Source organism: Triturus cristatus, chromosome 6 (assembly GCF_964204655.1).
Source record: "Triturus cristatus chromosome 6, aTriCri1.1, whole genome shotgun sequence".
Lineage (NCBI taxonomy): Eukaryota > Metazoa > Chordata > Amphibia > Caudata > Salamandridae > Triturus > Triturus cristatus.
The window spans coordinates 939072458-939092848 of NC_140589.1; the positions used below are offsets into that span (position 1 = coordinate 939072458).

A 20391-nucleotide genomic window follows, 5' to 3' on the forward strand; every position below is an offset into this window, starting at 1 on the left:
GTGATTAGGCACCCTGAGATATCATGCTGATGTATGCATCAGTGGCTGCTGTTCTGTCATCCTTCTCTTCAGTGAACAAGTAGCTGGTGGGCAGTGATTACGCTGAAGGGTCTTATGCAGAAATACAGGTGGAAGTGCACACATGCCCACTTGATGGCGAGCAGCCTCTCTATCTATCTGGGAGTATCTTGCCTCCATAGGCGTCAGTGCTTTGCTTGCAAAAGCTAGTGGGCCCCAACTCCCAGGCTCTACCTCCTTCACTGCTCCCAGGCCTACTAGGCTGGCGTCGACCAATAGTTTGGTCCATTTCTCGGGGTCAAAGTAGGCCATTGTGATCTTGCTCAGCTGGGCTGTCTTTACAGTCTGGAAAATGTCTTCTTCCTTCGGGTCCACCTCCAGGAGACGTCAGTCTTGGTCAGGGTTCTCAGTTCAGCAATGGCAGCCAAGTTAAGAATAAGCCTCCTACAATAGGTGGCCATGCCCAAGAAACTGCAGATTTTTTAGATTATTGCCGGGGCAGGGGCTTGTTGTATGGCCTGCAATGACCAGGGATCAACCTGCACACCGTCTTGATTAAACTCGTAGCCGAAAAACTCAGAAGAGTTTTGAAAGAAAGAGCACTTTTCCTTTTGCTAGGTTACGCCATGTTCCATCAGGCAGTTCAACGTGGCACGTAGGCATTTGTGGTGCTCTTCTGCAGTGGTAGAGTAAATCGGTATATTATCACTCACATTCATGACACCCTGTAATACAAACAACATTTACCGAATGGCATCCTGGAAGACCTCGGCTGTGGAAGAGATGCCAAAGTTCAGTCTTTTGTATCTGCACAGCCCAAGGCGTATCGCAAATGTGGTGATGTATCTGCTTTCTTCAGAGAGGAGCAGTTGATGGTATCCTGAGCTGAGATCCAGCTTGGAAAACCATTGCGATCACTTGAGGTCTGCAATGATGTCGTCCATCGTGGGCGTTATGTGCTTCTCCCGCTTAATGGCCCTATTGGGAAGTAGCATGTCAATGCAGCAGCGTATCTTCCCCGGTTGCCTCGGTTTCTCTGCTATGACCATGGGGGATGCCTCCGGTATCAGTCCGAATACTTTCTCGATGACTCTTTTGCTTTCCAGTTTGTCTTGCTCCTTCTCAAGCAGCGGCCGCAAATTAAAAGTTGCATGCCAGTGGCGTAGAGCAACTGTGTGGACGGACCTGTCAATATGAAGCTTGATCAGTAGAGCTTTCCGACACTCTGGCCCTTTAAAGAGCCCAGGAAATTGATTCAGGAGCTCAACGATCTGGCAGACTGTCACATTCCGGGCAAAGGACATGAGGCCCAGATCCTCTGCCGTGTGGCTCCCAATGGGAGTTTTGGCTTCTCTGTTGACCACGAGGAACACAGCCGTCATCTCTTGATCTTCTAATTTAATTCATACTATCATCCGTCCCATTAACTAGTATTGTTGGATGCCCATGATGTTCACTTAGACACCAGTAATGATGAGGACCTTGACATTGGAGCTACCGATCTTAACCACACACATGGGCTGTGATCGCCGGTGCTGCTCTAGGTCGTTGGTAAATGATGTGAGGAAGACTTCATCATCGTCTTTGGGTGAATAGCCCTCCAAGTGGTGTCGGTAGTGCTGCCACGATTTGGTGGTACCCTGTGGCACAGGATCCTCCAGTTTTAGTTGGTAAATGGCCCTGTTCGGGGCACGTCTGCCCCTTGCACCTCTTCCTCAGAACCCCCCTCTGCACACGAGGAGAAATGGTTTAGTTTACCACAGATAAAGCATGGGCAGCCCCTCGCAGGTCAGTCGTCGAGGTGGTGCTTGTCACAACCACAGTTCTTGCAGCGATGCCCTTGTTGATGGGTGGCTTAAGTTTTGGGCTTGTTCATCTTTCCTTCTGTTTGGATTGCGTCCGTACGCTCCACTTTCACTTTTGGGTTTTTTCAGGCTGTTGTATGATGGCAACATCAATTTCAGCACCTCAGGCAGCAGATAGATCATGAGATCTGGCCATGATGAGTATGTCGTTGAGGGTGTTGTTGGGTTGCCTCAGGATGAGCTCCCTAACGGTCTTGTTCCAGCACCCTTGCATGAGCTGTGCCCTTATCACTTGGGCTGGTCGTCCACTGTGCATGTGCTGGCAAGCGTGCGTTAAAAGGAGTCAAAGGACTCTCCTTCTCTCTGCTGGGCCTGGTGTAGTTTGAAGCGTTCAAAGTCTGGGTTTAGTTGTGGATCGAAGTGTGCATTGGGCTGCGCACGGCAGGGTCATTGTCGATGCGTGTCCCTGTATTCGAGAGATGCTTAAAGAGTTTGTAGATCTCCTCGCCTGCATAGTGGAGTAAAAGAGCGTTTGATGGCCCCATCGGTCTTCCGGGTTGCGTCAAAGTAATTTATCCAACCTCCCAACCCTGCTTGAGTAGGTTACGAATATGACAAGTTTAATCTTATGAGTACATACAGCTATTTAAATCCGTAGAGCAGTAGAGCCCACACCCCAGCGATGTCCAGAGAGAATGATGAATCTACTGATGGTGAAACCAAAAAACTCCTGTTGGTGGGGCAAACATAGAATAGAGAGAAAAGCCTCCAAGAAGAGCTAGGCAATGCAGACTGACAAAAATCCATCAAAATTTGACTGACTGGAGCTGGCATAGGTCTATTATCAATAAGGCCGCGTTTAATCGTGTTGCGGCTATACTTCAATCCTTCGCCACACGCCCCTTAGTGCTACCCCAAATGTATGTTCTCCTTCCATGAAATACTTAAACTGGAACGCGCAGGTCTTCACTCAAAGATGTATCTTTCAGAGGGTCAGCTCTTTGTAAGAAGTTACAACATCTTAATGCTGCAGGAAGCCTGGGATCTCCAGCCTATTGTGTTCGATGGGTTTTGGTGTTTTAGTGTGCTGTCCCCTCCATCTCGTTCTGGCCACACTTCAGGGGGCCTATCTGTTTGGGTACATTTGTTGACTGGTGGCTATGCCAAAGCACTAGAAACCCCAGGTAGTTATTTTCAATCTGCCTTTTTAAGGGGTGTAGGAAAGTAGGATCTGCTTTTATGGTTACCCCCACTTTTTGCCTGGTGCTGTGCTGTTTCTGATTAGTCTGACTGGGATCCTGCTAATCAGGACCCCAGTCTCTGTGCTTTCTCCCCTAAATTGGTATGGTAAGTACTTGGGTACATTCCAAATTGGATACTGGTGTAACCTTATCAGTCCCTAGTATATGGTACTGAGGTACCCAGGGCATAGGTACACCAGGGGTATACAACGTTTACAACGCAACTTTTACACCGCACTACCATTACAACGAAACTGTAACAACGCGAAATCTGTTACAACGCATGCCATTACAACGCATGCCATTACAACGAAATGCACTAGATGGCGTGCTAACATTAGAAATAGTGTAGTTTTACTATCCAAACACCTTCCCTACTGCAACGTGGACTGGAGTTAGAATAGTAAATTATACATTTCTAATGTCAGCACGCCATCTAGTGTACGTCGTTGTAAAAGCATGCGTTGTAAAGGCTTGCGTTGTAACAGATCTTGCGGTGTAAAAAATGCGTTGTAACGGCATGCGGTGTAAAAGCATGCGTTGTAACGTCATACATCCGTACACCAGGTGTCCCCCTTGGGCTGAAGTGTACATTTTGCCACCCATGAGAGACTACTCAAACTGTTACTACAGGCCTGCCATTGCAACCTGTGTAAGCTGGTGCTAGCACCACTTATGAAAGATATAGGTTTCCCTATATCTAAGGCCATTGCACTTAAAACCTATGTCATCCCTAAAGCAGGCCTTTCAATCATGAAGGCAGGGTGCTCGGTTTTAAGTGTGAGGGTGCCCCTGCATGAGCAGGACACCCCTACAACCTTCAGGGTCCATTCTCCCGGGTTGTAAGTGCATCAGCCATAACAATACATATAGTGGCCATGCGTCATTACGGGATGACCATCTCTAAAATGGCTGTAACAAACCCTGTCAATTTTGGTATTAAACATGTTGAAATTATATCCCCACACCGTAATTAATGTGGGAGATATGATTCCATGCACTATAAAGCTCCTCCGGGAAGCCCTCAGTGCTCCCGGTACTAGTCTTCTAAATCTGGACAGCACAACATGGCTGGTGCCGACCAGAGACAAAATTCTGCGCTCCTGCTGCTGAGCCAAGCTCGAGCAGGGGAAGGCAGAACAATAGGTATCCTGTCGCAAGGAGGTGTGACCACTTCTCAGACACGGTTTAGTGTATGAGGGCCAGGTTGGAGCGCTTGCCAGCACCACTCCGTCTGCTTGAGGGGCACATTTGGTCCCTCCCTGCATAGTCCATGTCAAACCAGCTCAGGGAGCCGTTGGCTCCCGCTCTGTCATGAGACTGGACAACGGACATAGGGGTAACCTCCCCACTGTCCGACCCCTCCCCTGGGAGGGAACCCTGAATCGTCCCAATCCTTTCCTTAGTGTACTTAAGGGCTTTCCTGATGGTGGGTCCCTAGATTCGTCATGGGACAAGATTCATTTCTAGACGCCACTTCTTCTTCGCCCGGCGGGGCACTCTGGACTTTGCTGGACTTCGCTCTGGGCATCAAGGCTGCAACTGGGAAGATTCCTGCTACCCCTGCTCTGGTCGCCCTGCTCGACTCCTGCCTGTGCTCCATACAGGAACCGTCTAAGGCCTGTGGGCATCCAAGATACCTGAAGGAATCTCCCTTAAAGGGAAAAAGTCACTTCCCTGCATCTGCAGGCACCGCAACTAAGCTGACCGGTCTGCTGGGCTCCCAAGGACTCCGAAAGGCTCAGCAACACAGGTGGTGGTTCTTCACATCCCTCAAGGCCTGCCTTGTCCTCTCACCAAGTTTGAGACCAGTATCCCTTGTCTGAGCCAATGGTACCGAACGCATGTGAACCGTGCAGACTTGCAGTTGCAAAGGCTTGTTGGTTTCCTTCCACCAAGATCTCCGGGCTCCAAGTAGACCCAACCTCAAGCATCTCCTGTGACCAAGATCTTCATCCTCACCGCATCACTTGCATCCCGGGCCTGCATCTTTGGTGAGCTGCTCGAGGTCCTCTTGCGACTCCAGTGCCTCCGGCCTGTGGGTCCTCTTGGGGTCTTCTTTGATTTCAACAGGTTCCCCTGATTGCCCGAGGCCTGCCCTGACTCCCCTGCTTGTGGTGAGTCACCTGGACCTTGCTGGTCCCGGCACTGCACCTTCTTCGGTTTCCACGTTGTTTGCAGTTGCCTATGTTTGTTGGTGCTCTCAATTGACACCGGTCCCTCAACTCTCGACATCCGACGTGGGACAGCTTGTGAACAGCTCCTGGTCTTCCACAGCATCGCCTGCAGTTCCAAGGTCATAGTCACTTCTTCTGCAACACTCTACATCAGTGGGCATTTGTCTTCCGAGCCTCCTGGTCATTCCTGGGTGGCATAGACACTGTCACCTCTGCTTACAGGTACCTCTCATATTGAATCCACCTTTGGGTTCCACCGGACACTTTCACCTTCCCCAGCAGCGGCATCTTCCTGAATTCCTCCATTGAGTTTGACAGTGGTTTCCGACGCCACTTCACACCTATCCACTCGGCTTCCCTGGTGTAGGTATCCTGGATCCTAGGGTATCCACAGGTGGGGTAGCTCTGCAACCTTCTGTCCTCCACTGGGTTTCTTCATGGTCCTCTGGGAAAGGTCCTCCTTTTTAGGTCTCGCTTAGCGTTGCTGCGCACATGCGTAGCTCGCTCGGCGAGATTTAATGTTTTTGAGGACTTTTAGTGCAGGGCTTTAAGCCCCGCCCCTCTTTTCCATTGGCTGGCGTCACCGTTTATGCTAAACGGTGACCAGCCATTGGAAAAGAGCTGTGTGGGTTACCTCCCTTTTGCTTTTTCTGCCGTCCCACTTGGACGGGCTCGCCTGCTTTCCGTTCAAGTCGCAAAGGATTTCTTATCTTTATGGGGCCATGTGTTCAAACACATGGCCCCATAAAGACAAGCTCCGCTGCGTGTTTACTTTTGTATCTCGTTTTCACTTTTGAAAGCGCGATGGGGGGGGGGGGGGAGCTGTGACCGGGTCCGGCGTGTGATGCTCGGATCATACAGGACGTCTCAGCAGCGAGCGTTAAACTCACTGGGCTGCCCGAGCGTTCTTTTGAGAGTGTTAGCTCGTGACGGGGCCTGCCCCAGCTCTGCGCGCTCTTCAGGGGGACGGGTCGCCCAGCCCCACTGTTCTGTCGGGATATGTCGTGATATATGCATCCACCACCCGCCCCCACTTCTTGCTGCCACGCGTTGGGCTTGTAAAGCTAATGCCCACATCTGGCTGGTGAGTGCTGACGTCCTGTTCGGTGGCTTGAGGGTCAGAGAAGGGCAGAGCCCCTGCCCTCATCCCTGGTGCCCCCGGACCCCACCTCTGGTGTGCTGAGCCCGCCCTGCTAATTTAATGTGTCTGTTACGTGTGATTTTGGGAAGACTCGGGGCAGGGCCGGACGGCAGACGGTGAGCTGCCGTACCGGTGACTGGAGATACCTGCCAACAGCTCATGCAGCCTCGCCCTGCCCTGTGGGCACACTTCTATTGCGAGGAGGAAGGCCTGCAACAGCTGGGATCCTTGAGAGACAGCCCTGCTGTCCAAGACATCCTGAGGCAGGGTAGCGCTCAAGCACACCTTGTTATAGGCGCAGCTATCAGACAGCAGAGCTATCCCTCTCGTTCCAGTCCCCCACCTGCCCCCACCTGCCTGCAGCGATGCGAGGCGGCCTCAAACACCCAGCAAGCCCTAGGTTTACAGACTTCTTTCATCACTAGGCAGGTGACAGCGGAGCTAGCGCTCAGTGTAAACATCTTACCACCCTGCACAGAAAAACTCCAGGGCTTTGGGGGGTGTAAGGGTGACGGGTAGCCCACATGAGCCCCTCAAAACTCCTTCCTTAGAGGAGGGCACTCGTTGGTGGCACTGACCCTACAATCGGGGGGGAACAACCCATGATTCATCATCTGCTGCTTACTCTGAAGATTTTAAGAAAAAAGGGCATTTTTAGTTCAGAAGGATCGAAAGTCACGCACACTGCTGCACGCGTGCTGCCGCCCAATGGAGGCCCCAGAAAAGGTTAACCAGTTATCCTTCTTGTGCCAATGACTAAAGTTAGATGATACACGGATACTGGCCAGGTAAGCCCTTTGCGCAGATGGTGTTCACACAAGTAACAAGCATTGGCATAGCCAATAGGTCTCGCCTTTGGGACCTTATAAGTGTTTAGTGATCCAGCACAATATCCTTGGTGCAACAACATCAACTGTTGCATGGCTAAACACGTATAAGGTCCCAAAGGCGAGACCTATTGGCTATGCCAATGTTTGTTAAAATTGCAAAACTGGACTTACCCATTGACTTGTAGTGAGCCCGCGGGCGTGTTCTCACTCTGCACACGGCCTCCCTGGGGTTTCTCGTTACTTAACTTGGGTGGTTCCTTGGGTCCCCGGTAATTCTACGTCTTCTGGGTATAGTCTTGACTCGAGTCGTGGTTCCCATACCACTATGTTAGTATATGATTTGGTCTCCCCCCTGGTGACCACTGTTTATTTGTGCTACTTACATGTTTCTTTTAAAAAGTATTGTGTATACCTCTAGATAGTAGATATCTGTATGTGTTAGTGAGTGTCTTATAATAAATACATAGTTTTTATAAATACACTGTTTGGTTCTTTTTCACTTAATCTATATCAGAAAGATTATGCTCTGGTGAAACATGCTGCTTTGCACTCCTTTTGGACTAAGCCTGAAGGCTGCTCTCCACAGCTACCTCTTAGAGGGCTTTCTAAGGTTGTCTAAGACCAATACAATCACAGTAAGGGATGTCAGGATTGGTGCAGTGTGCCCACTTACATAAGTGTGCACCATATACCAAGCCAGCTTATTACAAGGGTGACATGATTTTGTATTTTATTAACTTCTATAACAATTATTTTGATAATATTCCAAACTCGAGGTTCCCTGGTTTGTTTAAATACATTGGTTTTCTTTTGAGTAAAGCAACTGATGAAGGGCTCCAGGCGCACTTGTGTCTAGCTGGTGATTTTAATGCAAGCTTTTCTCTCTCCCCCACCCTAAGTTAGAGAATGATAATTATTCTCTAGAGGGTTTTGATTAGAGAGGTAAGGAGCTACTGTCCTTCCTCTGGTCATTTGATCTGCATAACGTGATGGATGAGGCTGCATTAGTGACCCGAGTAACCCACATTCATTCTTGATTACATTTTTTCTACCAGTAATTTAATTAGCTCAGTACTGCATGGTGCCATAATTTGAACGCATATCAAAGACCATAACCCCATCAAAGTAGCTAAAGTAGCTAGTAGTAAAATCATCCAAGGTGAGTAAGACTCCATACTTAGGCAGCGTCTGGTGTAAACAGTTAAAAAACAGCGCAACTTCCCTGTTGAAACACTAACAGTAAGTCATTTCTTCCATATACAGTAAGTCGAAAGTTAATATTTAACAAATTTACTTATAAAGCCTATCGAAAATATAAAATTACATAGCAAAGCATACTTGCAATTTAAATACAAAAAATAATTGCATAATTCCAAAAAGGTTAAAATGCGGCTAAGCACCAGTGGCGGCTGGCATGTAATGAGGGTGGTGAGGTGGGGGCACACCAAATAAATAAATGAATAAAATAGACTTAGCTTTCTGGCTTGTTGCGTGATGTCCTCCTCGCTCGGGTCTTCTCTCGTCGACACAGCCTCTAACGCGTTACCCAGCCAGCTCATCTAGCCAGTCCTGGCTCTGCTGTCACCAGAATGAGACAAGTGGCAGCATTGGAAGGAGTGGCCTCACTCAGCGCTCTCAGGACAACTGGAGGCCTGCACTTTCTCTAACCCAGCTGTCTATGACAGCTGGTTTAGAGAGGTTTAAAATGTGCATGTTAGACTTGCCATCCCAAGACAGCTGGCCAAAGAGACATGCGCATTTCAAACATTAGCACACAGCTCCCTGCTGCCACTCAGCAGCAATGGCCCTGCCCCGCCCTAACACTCAGTTCCGGATGGGTTGCTGAAAAATGAAATGGCAATAAATAAACTTTATTACAATTTTATTTTTCAGCTCTGTGGCTTGTGGGGCGATTCTCCTCTGCTAAATGGAGGAGCCACCCCTGCTAAGCGCCCCTTGAAGGTGTGTGTACACAAACCAAAAAAACAGAAATAGATGTTGGTGAAAACCTCAAAGCAGGACTAACAGTTCCTCAATAGTTTTCTATGCAATGAGTCCAAAGATATTTTTCTCCATAGCTCAAAAAAGAAGTAGAGAATAGTGACTAAAGACTCTAATCTGGTCATGCGTTATGAGGTCAGGCCCGTAAACGAAGCAAAGAAACCAAAAAGTCCAGCTGCTGCTGATATTGTGGGCAGGGTCAATAGATCCCAGGAGCACCCTCATCAGTTTTTTAATACAGCTAGAGAAAGGGAGCAGTAGAAGCCTCGAACACACCTACATTGGTCTATGGTGACAACAAAACCTTTTTTTAAGTGTATTCACTAAACTGGTGGATACTGATGGTCCCTGGTCCGGCATGCACTGAATTCAGATGACTAGATGGTGACATTTTAGACCTTTGACTTCTCTTTTACACTAGCAAGCCACCTGCAGATCACAGATGACCTCTTTAACATGTTTTTACTGTTTGTAAAGTTTATAAGACCTTCATAGAATTCAGATGAGCAACTTGATTCAACAAAGTACCTCTTAGTACCATCCAATGTCATTCTTTTCCTCCACAGAAAAAGGTGTAGATCATTCACTGTACAGTGAGTCTTTTTCAGCTTTCTTTCCTCTTTCAGGCAGTCGCTTGTTTGTTCATAATGCACATAGTAAGCTCTTTAATTTACTGATGCTCACTGCCAGGCTATGCATATCTTTGTGATACTGAATCATTTAAGCTCAGTAGAATCATTGTAGCAGGACACTTTGTGATGCTGTCACATTCTTTCTTTTTTGATTACACTTTCTTTTTCTATTTTTCTCAGTTGCAGCAATGTAATGAGCGTATGTAGACAGTGTTATATAGCAGCCTGGCAGCCTCTTCACTTATCTAAACAAAATGAACATATGACAGATCAGAAAAAAGACGTTCATACGGGCATTGTTATCTGGAGAATCGTGATCAGAGGAGCTACTAGGGGACAAAAATTATTGGTAGAAATTATTTTTTTAATTTTAACCTAATAAAAATAATTTTCATTTCTTTATTTAAACAAAAATTGTAGTATTTATTATAGAACCAAATACAAAATTCTACAGCACTGTTCACTTAATTTTGAATTCAATATTTAATTAATGTAAGTTTAAGCAGTATCAATCATTGTAAAGTCCAGAAAACAACACACTAAAATTCCCAACCTTAAAAAAACAACCGCTTTGGTTGACTGGTATCTAGGTGTGATCTCAGGCTGACCGCGATGAATCCGAGGTTGGCTGCCCCAAACAGGTTACTCGCTGTTAAAATTAGACCTTCAGAGGTTATGTTTATGAAAATACCAAGTCCCACTTTTCACCATTTGCAGATAAAGTTCCTTCTAGGCAGTACTTCATCCCCACAGTCCTCAGGGCAGACTTGTAGGCATCAGATACCTCTCCAGCTAGGTCTCTTGGAGTGTCCAATCCTCTTTGGTCAGCTGGGCCTTCTTTGAGTCAAGAGTCCTGCTGTTTGTGTCCCTGAAGCAGGCAAACAGGCAGCCAGCCACTTGACCCTTGGAGATCTGTGGGTGCCAGCAGGGATCAGCAGTCTTCATTTTTCCCAGCAGGGCCTTCTTCAGGTGTCTCTTTATGGGCTCCCAGGAATGTTCTGTGAGATGGTGTTTGAGGTGCCAGATTTATCCTCTGCAATAACCAGCAAATGGAGAATCTTCCGTACCCAATCCTAGCTCCTTTCTCGCTCTGTGCTCACCTCCTTTTGTCTTACTGTAAAATTACCCAGGAGCCAGTGTTCTAAAATGACAAAAGCCTTCTTACACCCGACAGGTCTCTCTTCAGCGTTCTAGCCTTTCCCCTATGTAGATGATTCTCTACCCACCTGATAGTGCACAAACTGGTTCTCTTTCTGACTGTGACTCGAGCCTGGCCATCTAGGAGTGTCCTGGGATTGAATAGGAAGAGCGCGATTTGGCATCTTCAACTGAAAAGAAGATGTGTCAAGGCTGTCCATTGTTCTACCAGATGTTCCTGTACTCTCCCAGATAGCAAAACCCTCATAAGTGGCCAGGAATTAACATCGCACTCTCCTTCCTGAGCTCAGAGACAGGCCTTTGTCTTCTGAGCAAGGGTTGTTAATTCTACCAGCCAAGGATGCGCTTTCCAACTCGTGAGGTGTGATGAGCGGCAGGACTGGTTTTAAATACTTACCAAGAGGAGAGAAGGACATAAAAGCCCCAGAGAACATCTTCCTAAATGTAAACAAAACACAGGAAGTACTCCATGTATAATGGTATGACAATAGATATTTATATCTGTTTAGCTATGACTGATGTGTTCTTTTCTGAGTACAAAAGCGCTCGCTGTCCCAGAAGATGGCATGCTTCATCATAGGGCCCCTCAGATTGCTCAGATGTTTGCACAAATATGGTCTACTACTATAGTGTTTGAGGGTGCTCTTGTTGTCCCTATGTGTTCATTTATGGATTAAAGGGGCCTACTATGTGATAATTGAGGGGCAAAAGGAGAAAACTGTTTAAACTACATGTAGCTCTATTTCTATCTCCAGTATGTAGATTAAAAAATATGGGAATAATTCGACCCTATTCTGAGGTTGATATGTTTCTGCCTAATACGACTGCCTACACGTGGGTCAGTGAGCTTTATTCAGGACCATGTCCCTCTCTGTAAGAGTAACGTCTGCGTGCAGCTGTCTGCTATGGTGCAATTTTCAATAAGTAAAGGTAAATTGTGAAAGACCAGTCCAGGAATGGGGAGGTTGGATAATTGTTGAATCTATTGTCTTGAGCGACCGCTGCCCCAAGTCTGCATCTGCCCACTCAGTGGACTAGTCCTGTTCAGTATACCTTCACTTATTAAAACTTGGACCCTACAGTACAATCACCATTGACCGAATTGTGAGCATTTGCCTTGGGCAGAAAAATCTCAGGGTGATAGGGTTAAATAATTCCCGTGACCTAGCTATGTGGAATGAGTTCTGTGATGAAACATGCCACCCTTAGGGTGGGGTGAGGGCTTGGAATTATTTCATGTATCCTAAAGTAAACTTTTATCAAGTTAATTTTCAATCGAAGTTATCAAAAATCTGATTTCACTGTTAAATCCGATTTTGAAAATGAAATGAAAATGACATTGAATTATTTCTCTCACATTGTTTCAGACATAGATGCAGAATAATTATATCTGAAAGAAACACGTTAGTTAGATTCCTTACCTTAGAATATCCCCAGGCGTCAGGCTGGATCCGGAAAGATTTTTCGTCAGCAGTACCCCTGCACGTCGGTAGGCGTCGTCTGCGGCTCCACGTCCGTCGTCGGCATCGCCGGGATGACATCGTCTGAGTACTTAGACGCCGCCCTCGCGCACTGACGTCAGTTCTGTTCTTCTTTTTCCGCGCCAGCAAGCGCTGATCCGGGAAGAGCGTACCCTTTGTCATTTTTTGACTAACTTTCTGGACATTTTGTCTATCTTTTTCGAGTCGACTTCGACTCCTGGTGCCGGTAGGGATGCCCGGGTTCAAGCCATGTGACATCTGTCACTGACTGATGTCGGTTACCGACCCCCACCATCGGTGTCTCTACTGTCTTGGGGCCGACCACCATGACAAGTCGTGCCCCGACTGCTGGGCCGTGACGTTGAAAGCTAGGCGGGAGCGGTTCGAAAGCTCCTCGATATCCGGCAGTCGGCTCCGCGCTGCTTGAGGTCCCGGTCGAGGAGGAAGTCGAGGGGCCGGTCGCAGAGCCCCCGTTCCCCCCGCTCGTCGGGATCCAAGTCTTCGCACTCAGGTAAGTCAAGGCATGGCAGAAAAAAGTCGAAAAAGCGACATCGCTCTTCTGGCTCCCCTCGCCCGACGGTTCGGGTGGCACCACCTGCGCGGCTGCGCTGGAGCCGCAGGTGTCGCATCCGGCCCCACACCCTCCGGTCCCTGGGCTTCATGCGACTCCGGGCTAGATTCAAGACTTCCTCGTGGTCATGAGGACTCTCTTCCCGCCGCCTCCGGGCCCCGCAGGTCCGACTGGGCGGCCCCGGCGCCGTCATCGACTTTGGTCCTGGCGCCACCGGCCCCTGTGGGATCCAGGCCTGGATCCCGGTCGACGCCAGTTGACCTCACGACTCCGCTGGCGCCGACCCCCATGGTGTTGCTCCTGGCGCCGCCCTCGGACAACGCCATCCCTGGTTTCAGCCCCGGTCCGGGTCTGTCTCCGGCATCGATGGGTGAGCCTTTCGCCTATGACCCGGCTCCGTCATTTCTGCCTGATTACCAGAACACGGTTGAAGGGGAGTACTGGGAGGGGTCTGAGGACCCTCTGGCACAGCAGTGCCAGTTAAGTCAGGACTGGGCAGATGAGCTGGGGGAGGCTAGTGGTCTAGACACTTCGCCTGACACTGGTTTCGTCTCTCAGCATAAGTAGCACCCTCCTCCGTAGCCACGGAAGGAGGGTGCTACTTATGCTGTGGTGCTGCGCAAGACAGCCAAGGCCTTGCGCCTGGAGCTCCCTGCAGCGGCCGTGAGGACTAACCTCCTCACTGAGGTGCTTCGACCTCCAGTAAGCCCTTCGGAGCCTCTGCTGCAGTTTAATGAGGCCCTCACCGACGTTCTGATGGGCACTTGGTCCAAGCCCTCCACAGTCTCTCCTGTGGATCGGAACGTGGCCCGGCGCCACCGCCCAGCTCCGGGCGACCCCTGCTTTCTGTCCGTACACCCCACCCCTGAGAGTCTGGTTATCCAGGCCTCCACGTCCCAAACCGACTTGCCGTCCGCATCTCTGGACCGGGAATCCAAAAGGATGGAACAGTTTGGCAAGAAACTGTTTTCCTCACTCAGTCTTGGGTTGCTGTCCATTAATACCGCATGCCTTTTGGACCGTTACACCCACTCTCTGTGGGATACGGTGGCGGACGTGCTGTCCAGAGGAGGCCAGGACACGGCTCGCCCAGGCTCTTGTTGAGGGGCGTGATGCAGCACGGTATTCCATTAGGTGTGGACTTGACACACGGACTTGCTGGGCAGAGCGATTGCAACGACGGTGGTGATTCGTCGTCACGCCTGGCTGAGGTCCACAAACTTTTCAGGGGATGTCCAGAGCACTCTCACGGACATGCCCTTTGATGGCCGTCGCCTTTTTGGTGACAAAGCGGATAGCGCGCTGGAGCTCTTTAAGGACTCCAGGGCTACGGCCTTGGGTCTGTTGGCCCAGCGCCAGCAAACTTCTGCTTTTCCCCCCTTTCGTGGCCAAGGAAGGGGCGCCCCCGCATGTTCGTCCAGCCACAGGCCGCAGAACCAGCCTCAACGCGGACGTGGATTCTGCCGTGACGGAGCAGAGGGACAGAGAGCCAGTTAGTCCACATCCGCTCCCGCAGAACCAGCCTCAAAGCCTTCCTAGTCCGAGCTTCCAGGCCCATGCCACGCCATCACCTGCTCCACTGGCGTACCATCACTTCGGACAGGTGGGTGCTGCAAATCGTCCGAAGGGGCTACTCCCTCCCCTTCGAGGCCCTCCAGCCATGCCACCGCAGTACCACCGCATGAGGGGGATCACTTGCAACTTCTGCAGGAGGAAGTTACAGCCGTCTTGGCCAAGGGGGCCATCGAGCGCGTTCCTGGCCCAGAAGTAGGACGGGGTTGTTACTCCCACTACTTTCTGGTTCCCAAGAAGGGCTAAGGGGGCCTACGCCCTATCTTGGACCTCAGGAGCGTCAACGCCTTTCTCCGGAAGGAGAAGTTCAAGATGCTGACATTAGCTCAGGTTCTGGCTGCCCTAGACCGTGGAGACTGGATGGTAGCGTTGGACTTGCAGGATGCTTACTTCCACATCCCCGTCCTGCCGGCCCACCGGAGTTACCTGCGGTTCACAGTTGGCCACAAGCACTTTCAGTTTACCGTGCTCCCCTTCGGCCTCACCAGTGCCCCTCGGGTGTTCACGAAAGTGATGGCAGTGTCGCAGCTCATCTGCGCAGATTAGGGGTTCCAGTCTTCCCCTATCTCGCCGACTGGTTGTTGAAGGCGGGCTCACCCCGAACAGTCGTCTCCCACCTCCAGACTAGGGCCGACCTCCTGCATTCGCTGGGGTTCTCCATCAACGTGCTGAAGTCACATCTGAGTCCCTCCCAGAAGCTCCTCTTCATCGCAGCGGTTCTGGACTTGTCGCAGTTTCGGGTCTATCCTCTCAAACAGCGGGTTCGGGATATTCAGGCTCTGATTCCGATCTTTCAGCCTTTATCCTGAGTTTTGGTCAGGATGGCCCTACGGCTGCTGGGTCTGATGGCCTCCTACATCCTGCTGGTACATCACGCCAGGTGGCGGATGCGGGCTATGCAGTGGGACCTGAAGTTCCAGTGGGCTCAATATCAGGGCAACCTGTCCGACCATGTCCTGATCTCGGAGGGCACTGCAAGACAGTTGCTGTGGTGGCACACGGACCGCGATTGGGTCAGTGGCAGATCCCTCTCCCTAACCAAACCGGAGTGCGTAGTGGTGACGGGTGCGTCCCTCCTGGGATGGGGGGGCCACATGGGAGAGGCGGAGATCAGAGGGCTCTGGTCTCCGGCGGAGTCCCGGCTCTATATCAACCTATTGGAGCTGCGGGAGATGCGACTTGCACTGAAGGCATTCCTTCCCTCTGTCCGCGGAAGTGTAGTGCAAGTGTTCACAGACAACACCACCGCCATGTGGTATTGCAACAAACAGGGTGGGGTGGGGCCACGGACCCTTTGTCATGAGCCTCTGCGCCTCTGGACATGGCTGGAACATAAGGGCATCACCCTGGTGGTTCAACAACTGGCGGGCTCTCTGAATGCCAGGGCGGACAAACTCAGCCGTCGGTGCATGATGGATCACCAGTGGCGTCTGAACTCGGACGTGGCACAAGGTCTCTTTCGGCAGTAGGGAGAGCCTTGGTTAGATCTATTCGCCACCGAAGAGAACGCGCAATGTCATCAGTTCTGCGAGTTGGAATTTCCAAGGCGGCACTCGCTCGAAGACGCTTTTCATCGCGAGTAGAGTTGCGGTCTGTTATATGCCTTTCCGCCTATACCACTTCTGCCCGGAGTGCTGAAGAAGATCAGGCGCGACCGGGCCCAAGTCATCCTTGTGGCTCCGGATTGTGCATGAAGTGTCTAGTATCCCGAGCTGCTCAACATGTCGCAGCAGCAGGAGACGGTCCTCCACCCGAACCTGTCCAGCCTCCACCACCCTGTGTGGAGATTGGCATGGTGCAAAGGCTGTGGATCCCCTCTCCGCCATTCTTTCTGAGGTTCTCCTCTTTCTTCTTTCCCTGGCCCAGCAGGACTCTGTTCTGAGCACCATCTTTCAGCTGTTTCAGCCTTCTCTTTTCAAGTCCCCTGTTGTCAATAGATTCTTGAAAGACATTACTCACATGTTTCCTCCTGTTCCCTTTGTAATGCCTCAGTGGGACTTGAATCTGTGGTTAACTTATCTGATGTACGCTCCCTTTGAGCCACTTCATTACTGTCCTCTTCGTCTTCTGACTCTCGAGACTGCTTTCCTGGTTGCCATCACCTCTGTCAGAAGAGTGAGTGAGCTCCAGGCTCTTTCTTCTAAACCTCCTTTCCTCTCTGTCCATCAGGACAAGGTTGTTCTGAGGACTTGCCCTTCTTTTCTTCCTAAGTTGGTTACTGCCTTTCACATCGGGCAGTCCATTACCTTACCCCCCTTATTTCCGCCTCCGCATCCTTCGAAAGAGGAAGAGATGCTCCACCGTCCGGACCCAAAACGTGCGATCTCCTTTTATCTGGATCGCACAAAACAGTTTCGGGTGGACGGTTGGCTACGTGGGCGCTAACAAGGGGCGGGCAGTGCACAAGCGAACCATCTCTCGGTGGGTCGTTATGTGCATTAAGGTCTGTTATTCCTTGGCTAAGAAGGATCCTCCTGTGGGGCTGAGGGCCCATTCCACTCTGGCCACAGCGGCTACTACTGCTTTGGGACGGGGAGTCCCTCTGCAGGACATTTGTCAGGCAGCTACGTGGGCCTCGCTGCACACGTTTGCCAAGCATTACTGCCTAGACAGCCAAGTCCGGAGAGACGGCTTCTTTGGCCATTCCGTTCTCCAGGACTTCCTGGTGTGATCTTGGTTCGCAGACCCACCACCGGGGTTGGTATTGCTGGGGTATCTATTCTAAGGTAAGGAATCTAACTAACTTGTTTCTTTCAGATGCACAAGTTACTTACCTTCAGTAACGATATATCTGTAAGAAACATTAGTTAGCTAGATTCCTTACTGCCCCATCCATCCTCCCTGCTCTGTGAACTGATATCTAGGGTTAAGGTCATCCCTTTCAGGGCCCTAGTTTCATGGCACCAGTGTCGGTTTCTTGCATGGTTCTGCGTTCCTGGGGCAGAAAGCTATGTACAGAACTGACGTCAGCGCACAAGGGCGGCGTCTAAGTACTCTGACGACATCATCCTGGCGATCACGACGCCGATGACGGACGCGGAGCCGCAGACGACGCCTACCGATGCGCAGGGGTACTGCTGACAAAAAATCTTTCCGGATCCAGCCTGACGCCTGGGGATATTCGAAGGTAAGGAATCTAACTAACTAATGTTTCTTACAGATATATCGTTACCGAAGGTAAGTAACTTGTGCTTTTAAAACATATGTGCATAGAGCCTTGGTTTGGGCCATACATCTCATTATCCTAACTCTGTTGCTTTTCAAATTGTTGAGGTCTGCTTTTCTTCGCTCCTCTGTGGTCCTGAGCTCGGCTCAAAGTGGGAACTAATGATACCTTAAGAAGGCGTTCGGCTTTGCTTGGTGTGGATTTCCATGCCACGTTACTGGGGAGTTTAGCTGGAACCTGTCTTCAAGCCTCTAGCCACTCTTTTGCCCTTATTTTCTAGTGGATGAGTTATACTTGTTGGTTTTTCATTTTGAGTGACTATGTAAGTGCAGTGACACATGTCACATTAATAGATTCGACATAGTGTAACTCTTTTGACGCAACACATTAGAGAAGTTATATTTTCTTTGTTTCCGATTTACTAAAGTATATCAACATCTGTCTATTGTTGTAATATGGGTCGTACAGAACTAGGTTGCAACTCAGATTACTGGATTGCTCAAGCTATTTTAGTAGGGTATATTTGTTTATGCGCATGGACTATGATAGATTTTGCAGCCTTGTTTTTTCCTCTGGCAAATCTTGTCTTTGTTTTAGTAATGTTTTCCATTCATCTTGCAGGAACCATATTGAGGCTAAAAGGAGCCATCTTGAGAATGGCATTCCTGGACTCTGTAGGAACTTTAGTCCCTCCAGCCTATGAATCATGGCGAGAACCTAATGTTCCTGAAGACAAAGATGAAAAAGATAAAACGAAAAAGAGACGGCCAGTTTCAGTTTCCCCGTCCTCTTCTCAGGAAATGAGTGAAAACCAATATGCAGTGATATGTTCAGAGAAGCAAGCCAAGGTCATTGCACTGCCCTCCCAGAACTGTATTCACAAACACAATATCACTGAGACCTCTTTTGTTCTTCGGGGAGATATAGTGACCATGAGTAACAGTCTCTGCCTTGCCTGTTTCTGTGCCAATGGACATATTATGGCGTTCAGGTAAGTCCTTCTAAACTTAAACGTGCTCAGAAAAAAAGTTACTCCGAAAATAATTTTTTTCGCATGAAATTAGTATAATTTAATTGTGTGACTAGTGCATCTGTGTTAAAAAAAAATCGGTTGTACAGATTAATTTTTTTTGTCTATTATTAAATTAGAATGGGCCATGTGTATCAATGTTAGGTCTTGCGATTCTCAAATAGCAAATTTTTGGGAATCGCTATTTGAGAATCGCAAAATGCTATGTATGTAGGATTTGCAATACATTTTGCGAATCCTACATATTCTTTAATTGCGAATTGCAATTCGCAATTAAGGAATACCTCCCCATTCATTCCTATGGGCCTAGAGGCCCATAGGAATGAATGGGAAGACATTCTCAATTTGCGATTCTCAATTAGAGAATCGCAAATTGAGAATGCAATTTCAAGTGTGCCAGGGTGTCAAAAGGACACCCTGTTGCACCCCTGAAAGAAGCATGGGTGCACATGTGGCGCACATACATGCCCTAAGGGCATGTGTGTGCGCCACATGCCACTTTGAAAAATGCAAAAATGTGCATTTTTGAAAGAAATCGCAAATTACCACCAACCTGTAGTTGGTGGTAATTTGCAATTCCTTAATGCCAAATTGCACTTTTTTTGGTGCTTCTTACATTGCATTTAAGGAATCGCAAATTTAGCGATTCCTTATTTTGCACGCAGATTTGCCTTCATACATACCACTTAGCAAGATTTGCGATTGCAAACGCCGAAAATCTGCGAATTCCGGCGTTTGCGATGGCAATTTTGCTTGATACGTATGGCCCAATGTTCTTTAATAATTCAACTGTTAGAGACATATATTTAACCTACCTGTTTTATTGGCTTGGTGCTCCAGACGCCAAATACATTGTTGTTTTCATGTTGACTACAGACCCCAAGGAGGTTATATTATCACTGTATACATAGTTGATGATGTCTCATCAGAAGTAATGAATGCAGTTCTAGACCCACATAGGAAGACGGATAAAGTTATATTTTACATGGTAAAAAAAAAAAGGTGCTTCAACATTGCTTAAACTTACATATTTTATGTGAAGTGGGAGTTCATTAATGTAAACATACATGGAAGCAAAAAGGAGCGAGAAGATATGTTCAGATTTCTAAAGAAAATAAAAAGAGTACAAGAGAATAGCACACTACAGTGCAATTTGTCTTCTAAAAGTTGTACAGGAGGTTTTTAGGAAATTTGGCATAGAAATAGCTCCTTATGATGTTAAATAAACAAGCATTGACAAAGGTAATAGCTCTTGCCTTTGGGGCCTGATGGCTTTTCCAATGGTATTCAGCAAGACTGCACAGCATATAAAGCCAACCAATGGTAAGCAGTGGCCGGACTCTATGCCCATTGTAAGCTGCCAATAGATTTTTTTGCCTGCAGATAGCTTTCTCTGTCAGTTAGGCTCGACCTGAAAATAGAGAATGCACCATGCAGTGTGTAAAGCAATAGGCTGTGTCATAAGCATTGTGGATCGGTTTCGCAGCCCAGAGCCTGTACATGATGGCTGCAGAGAATAAACCACACATAGCGTAAAGCGGTAGGCTGTGTCCTATGCCATGTGGACG

The 20391-nt window shown here is 48.8% G+C and overlaps 1 protein-coding gene across 6 annotated transcripts in view; it reads left to right on the forward strand.

Annotated features, from left to right (window-relative positions):
* Nucleotides 1-20391, forward strand: part of STXBP5 (syntaxin binding protein 5) — a 1306577-nt gene that overhangs the window by 1189960 nt on the left and 96226 nt on the right. For all 6 annotated transcript variants that reach the window (XM_085611623.1, XM_085611620.1, XM_085611619.1 and 3 more), the window contains one exon: nucleotides 18415-18784. In XM_085611623.1, the coding sequence (XP_085467749.1) occupies nucleotides 18415-18784 (370 nt within the window). The remainder of the gene's footprint in view (nucleotides 1-18414; nucleotides 18785-20391) is intronic.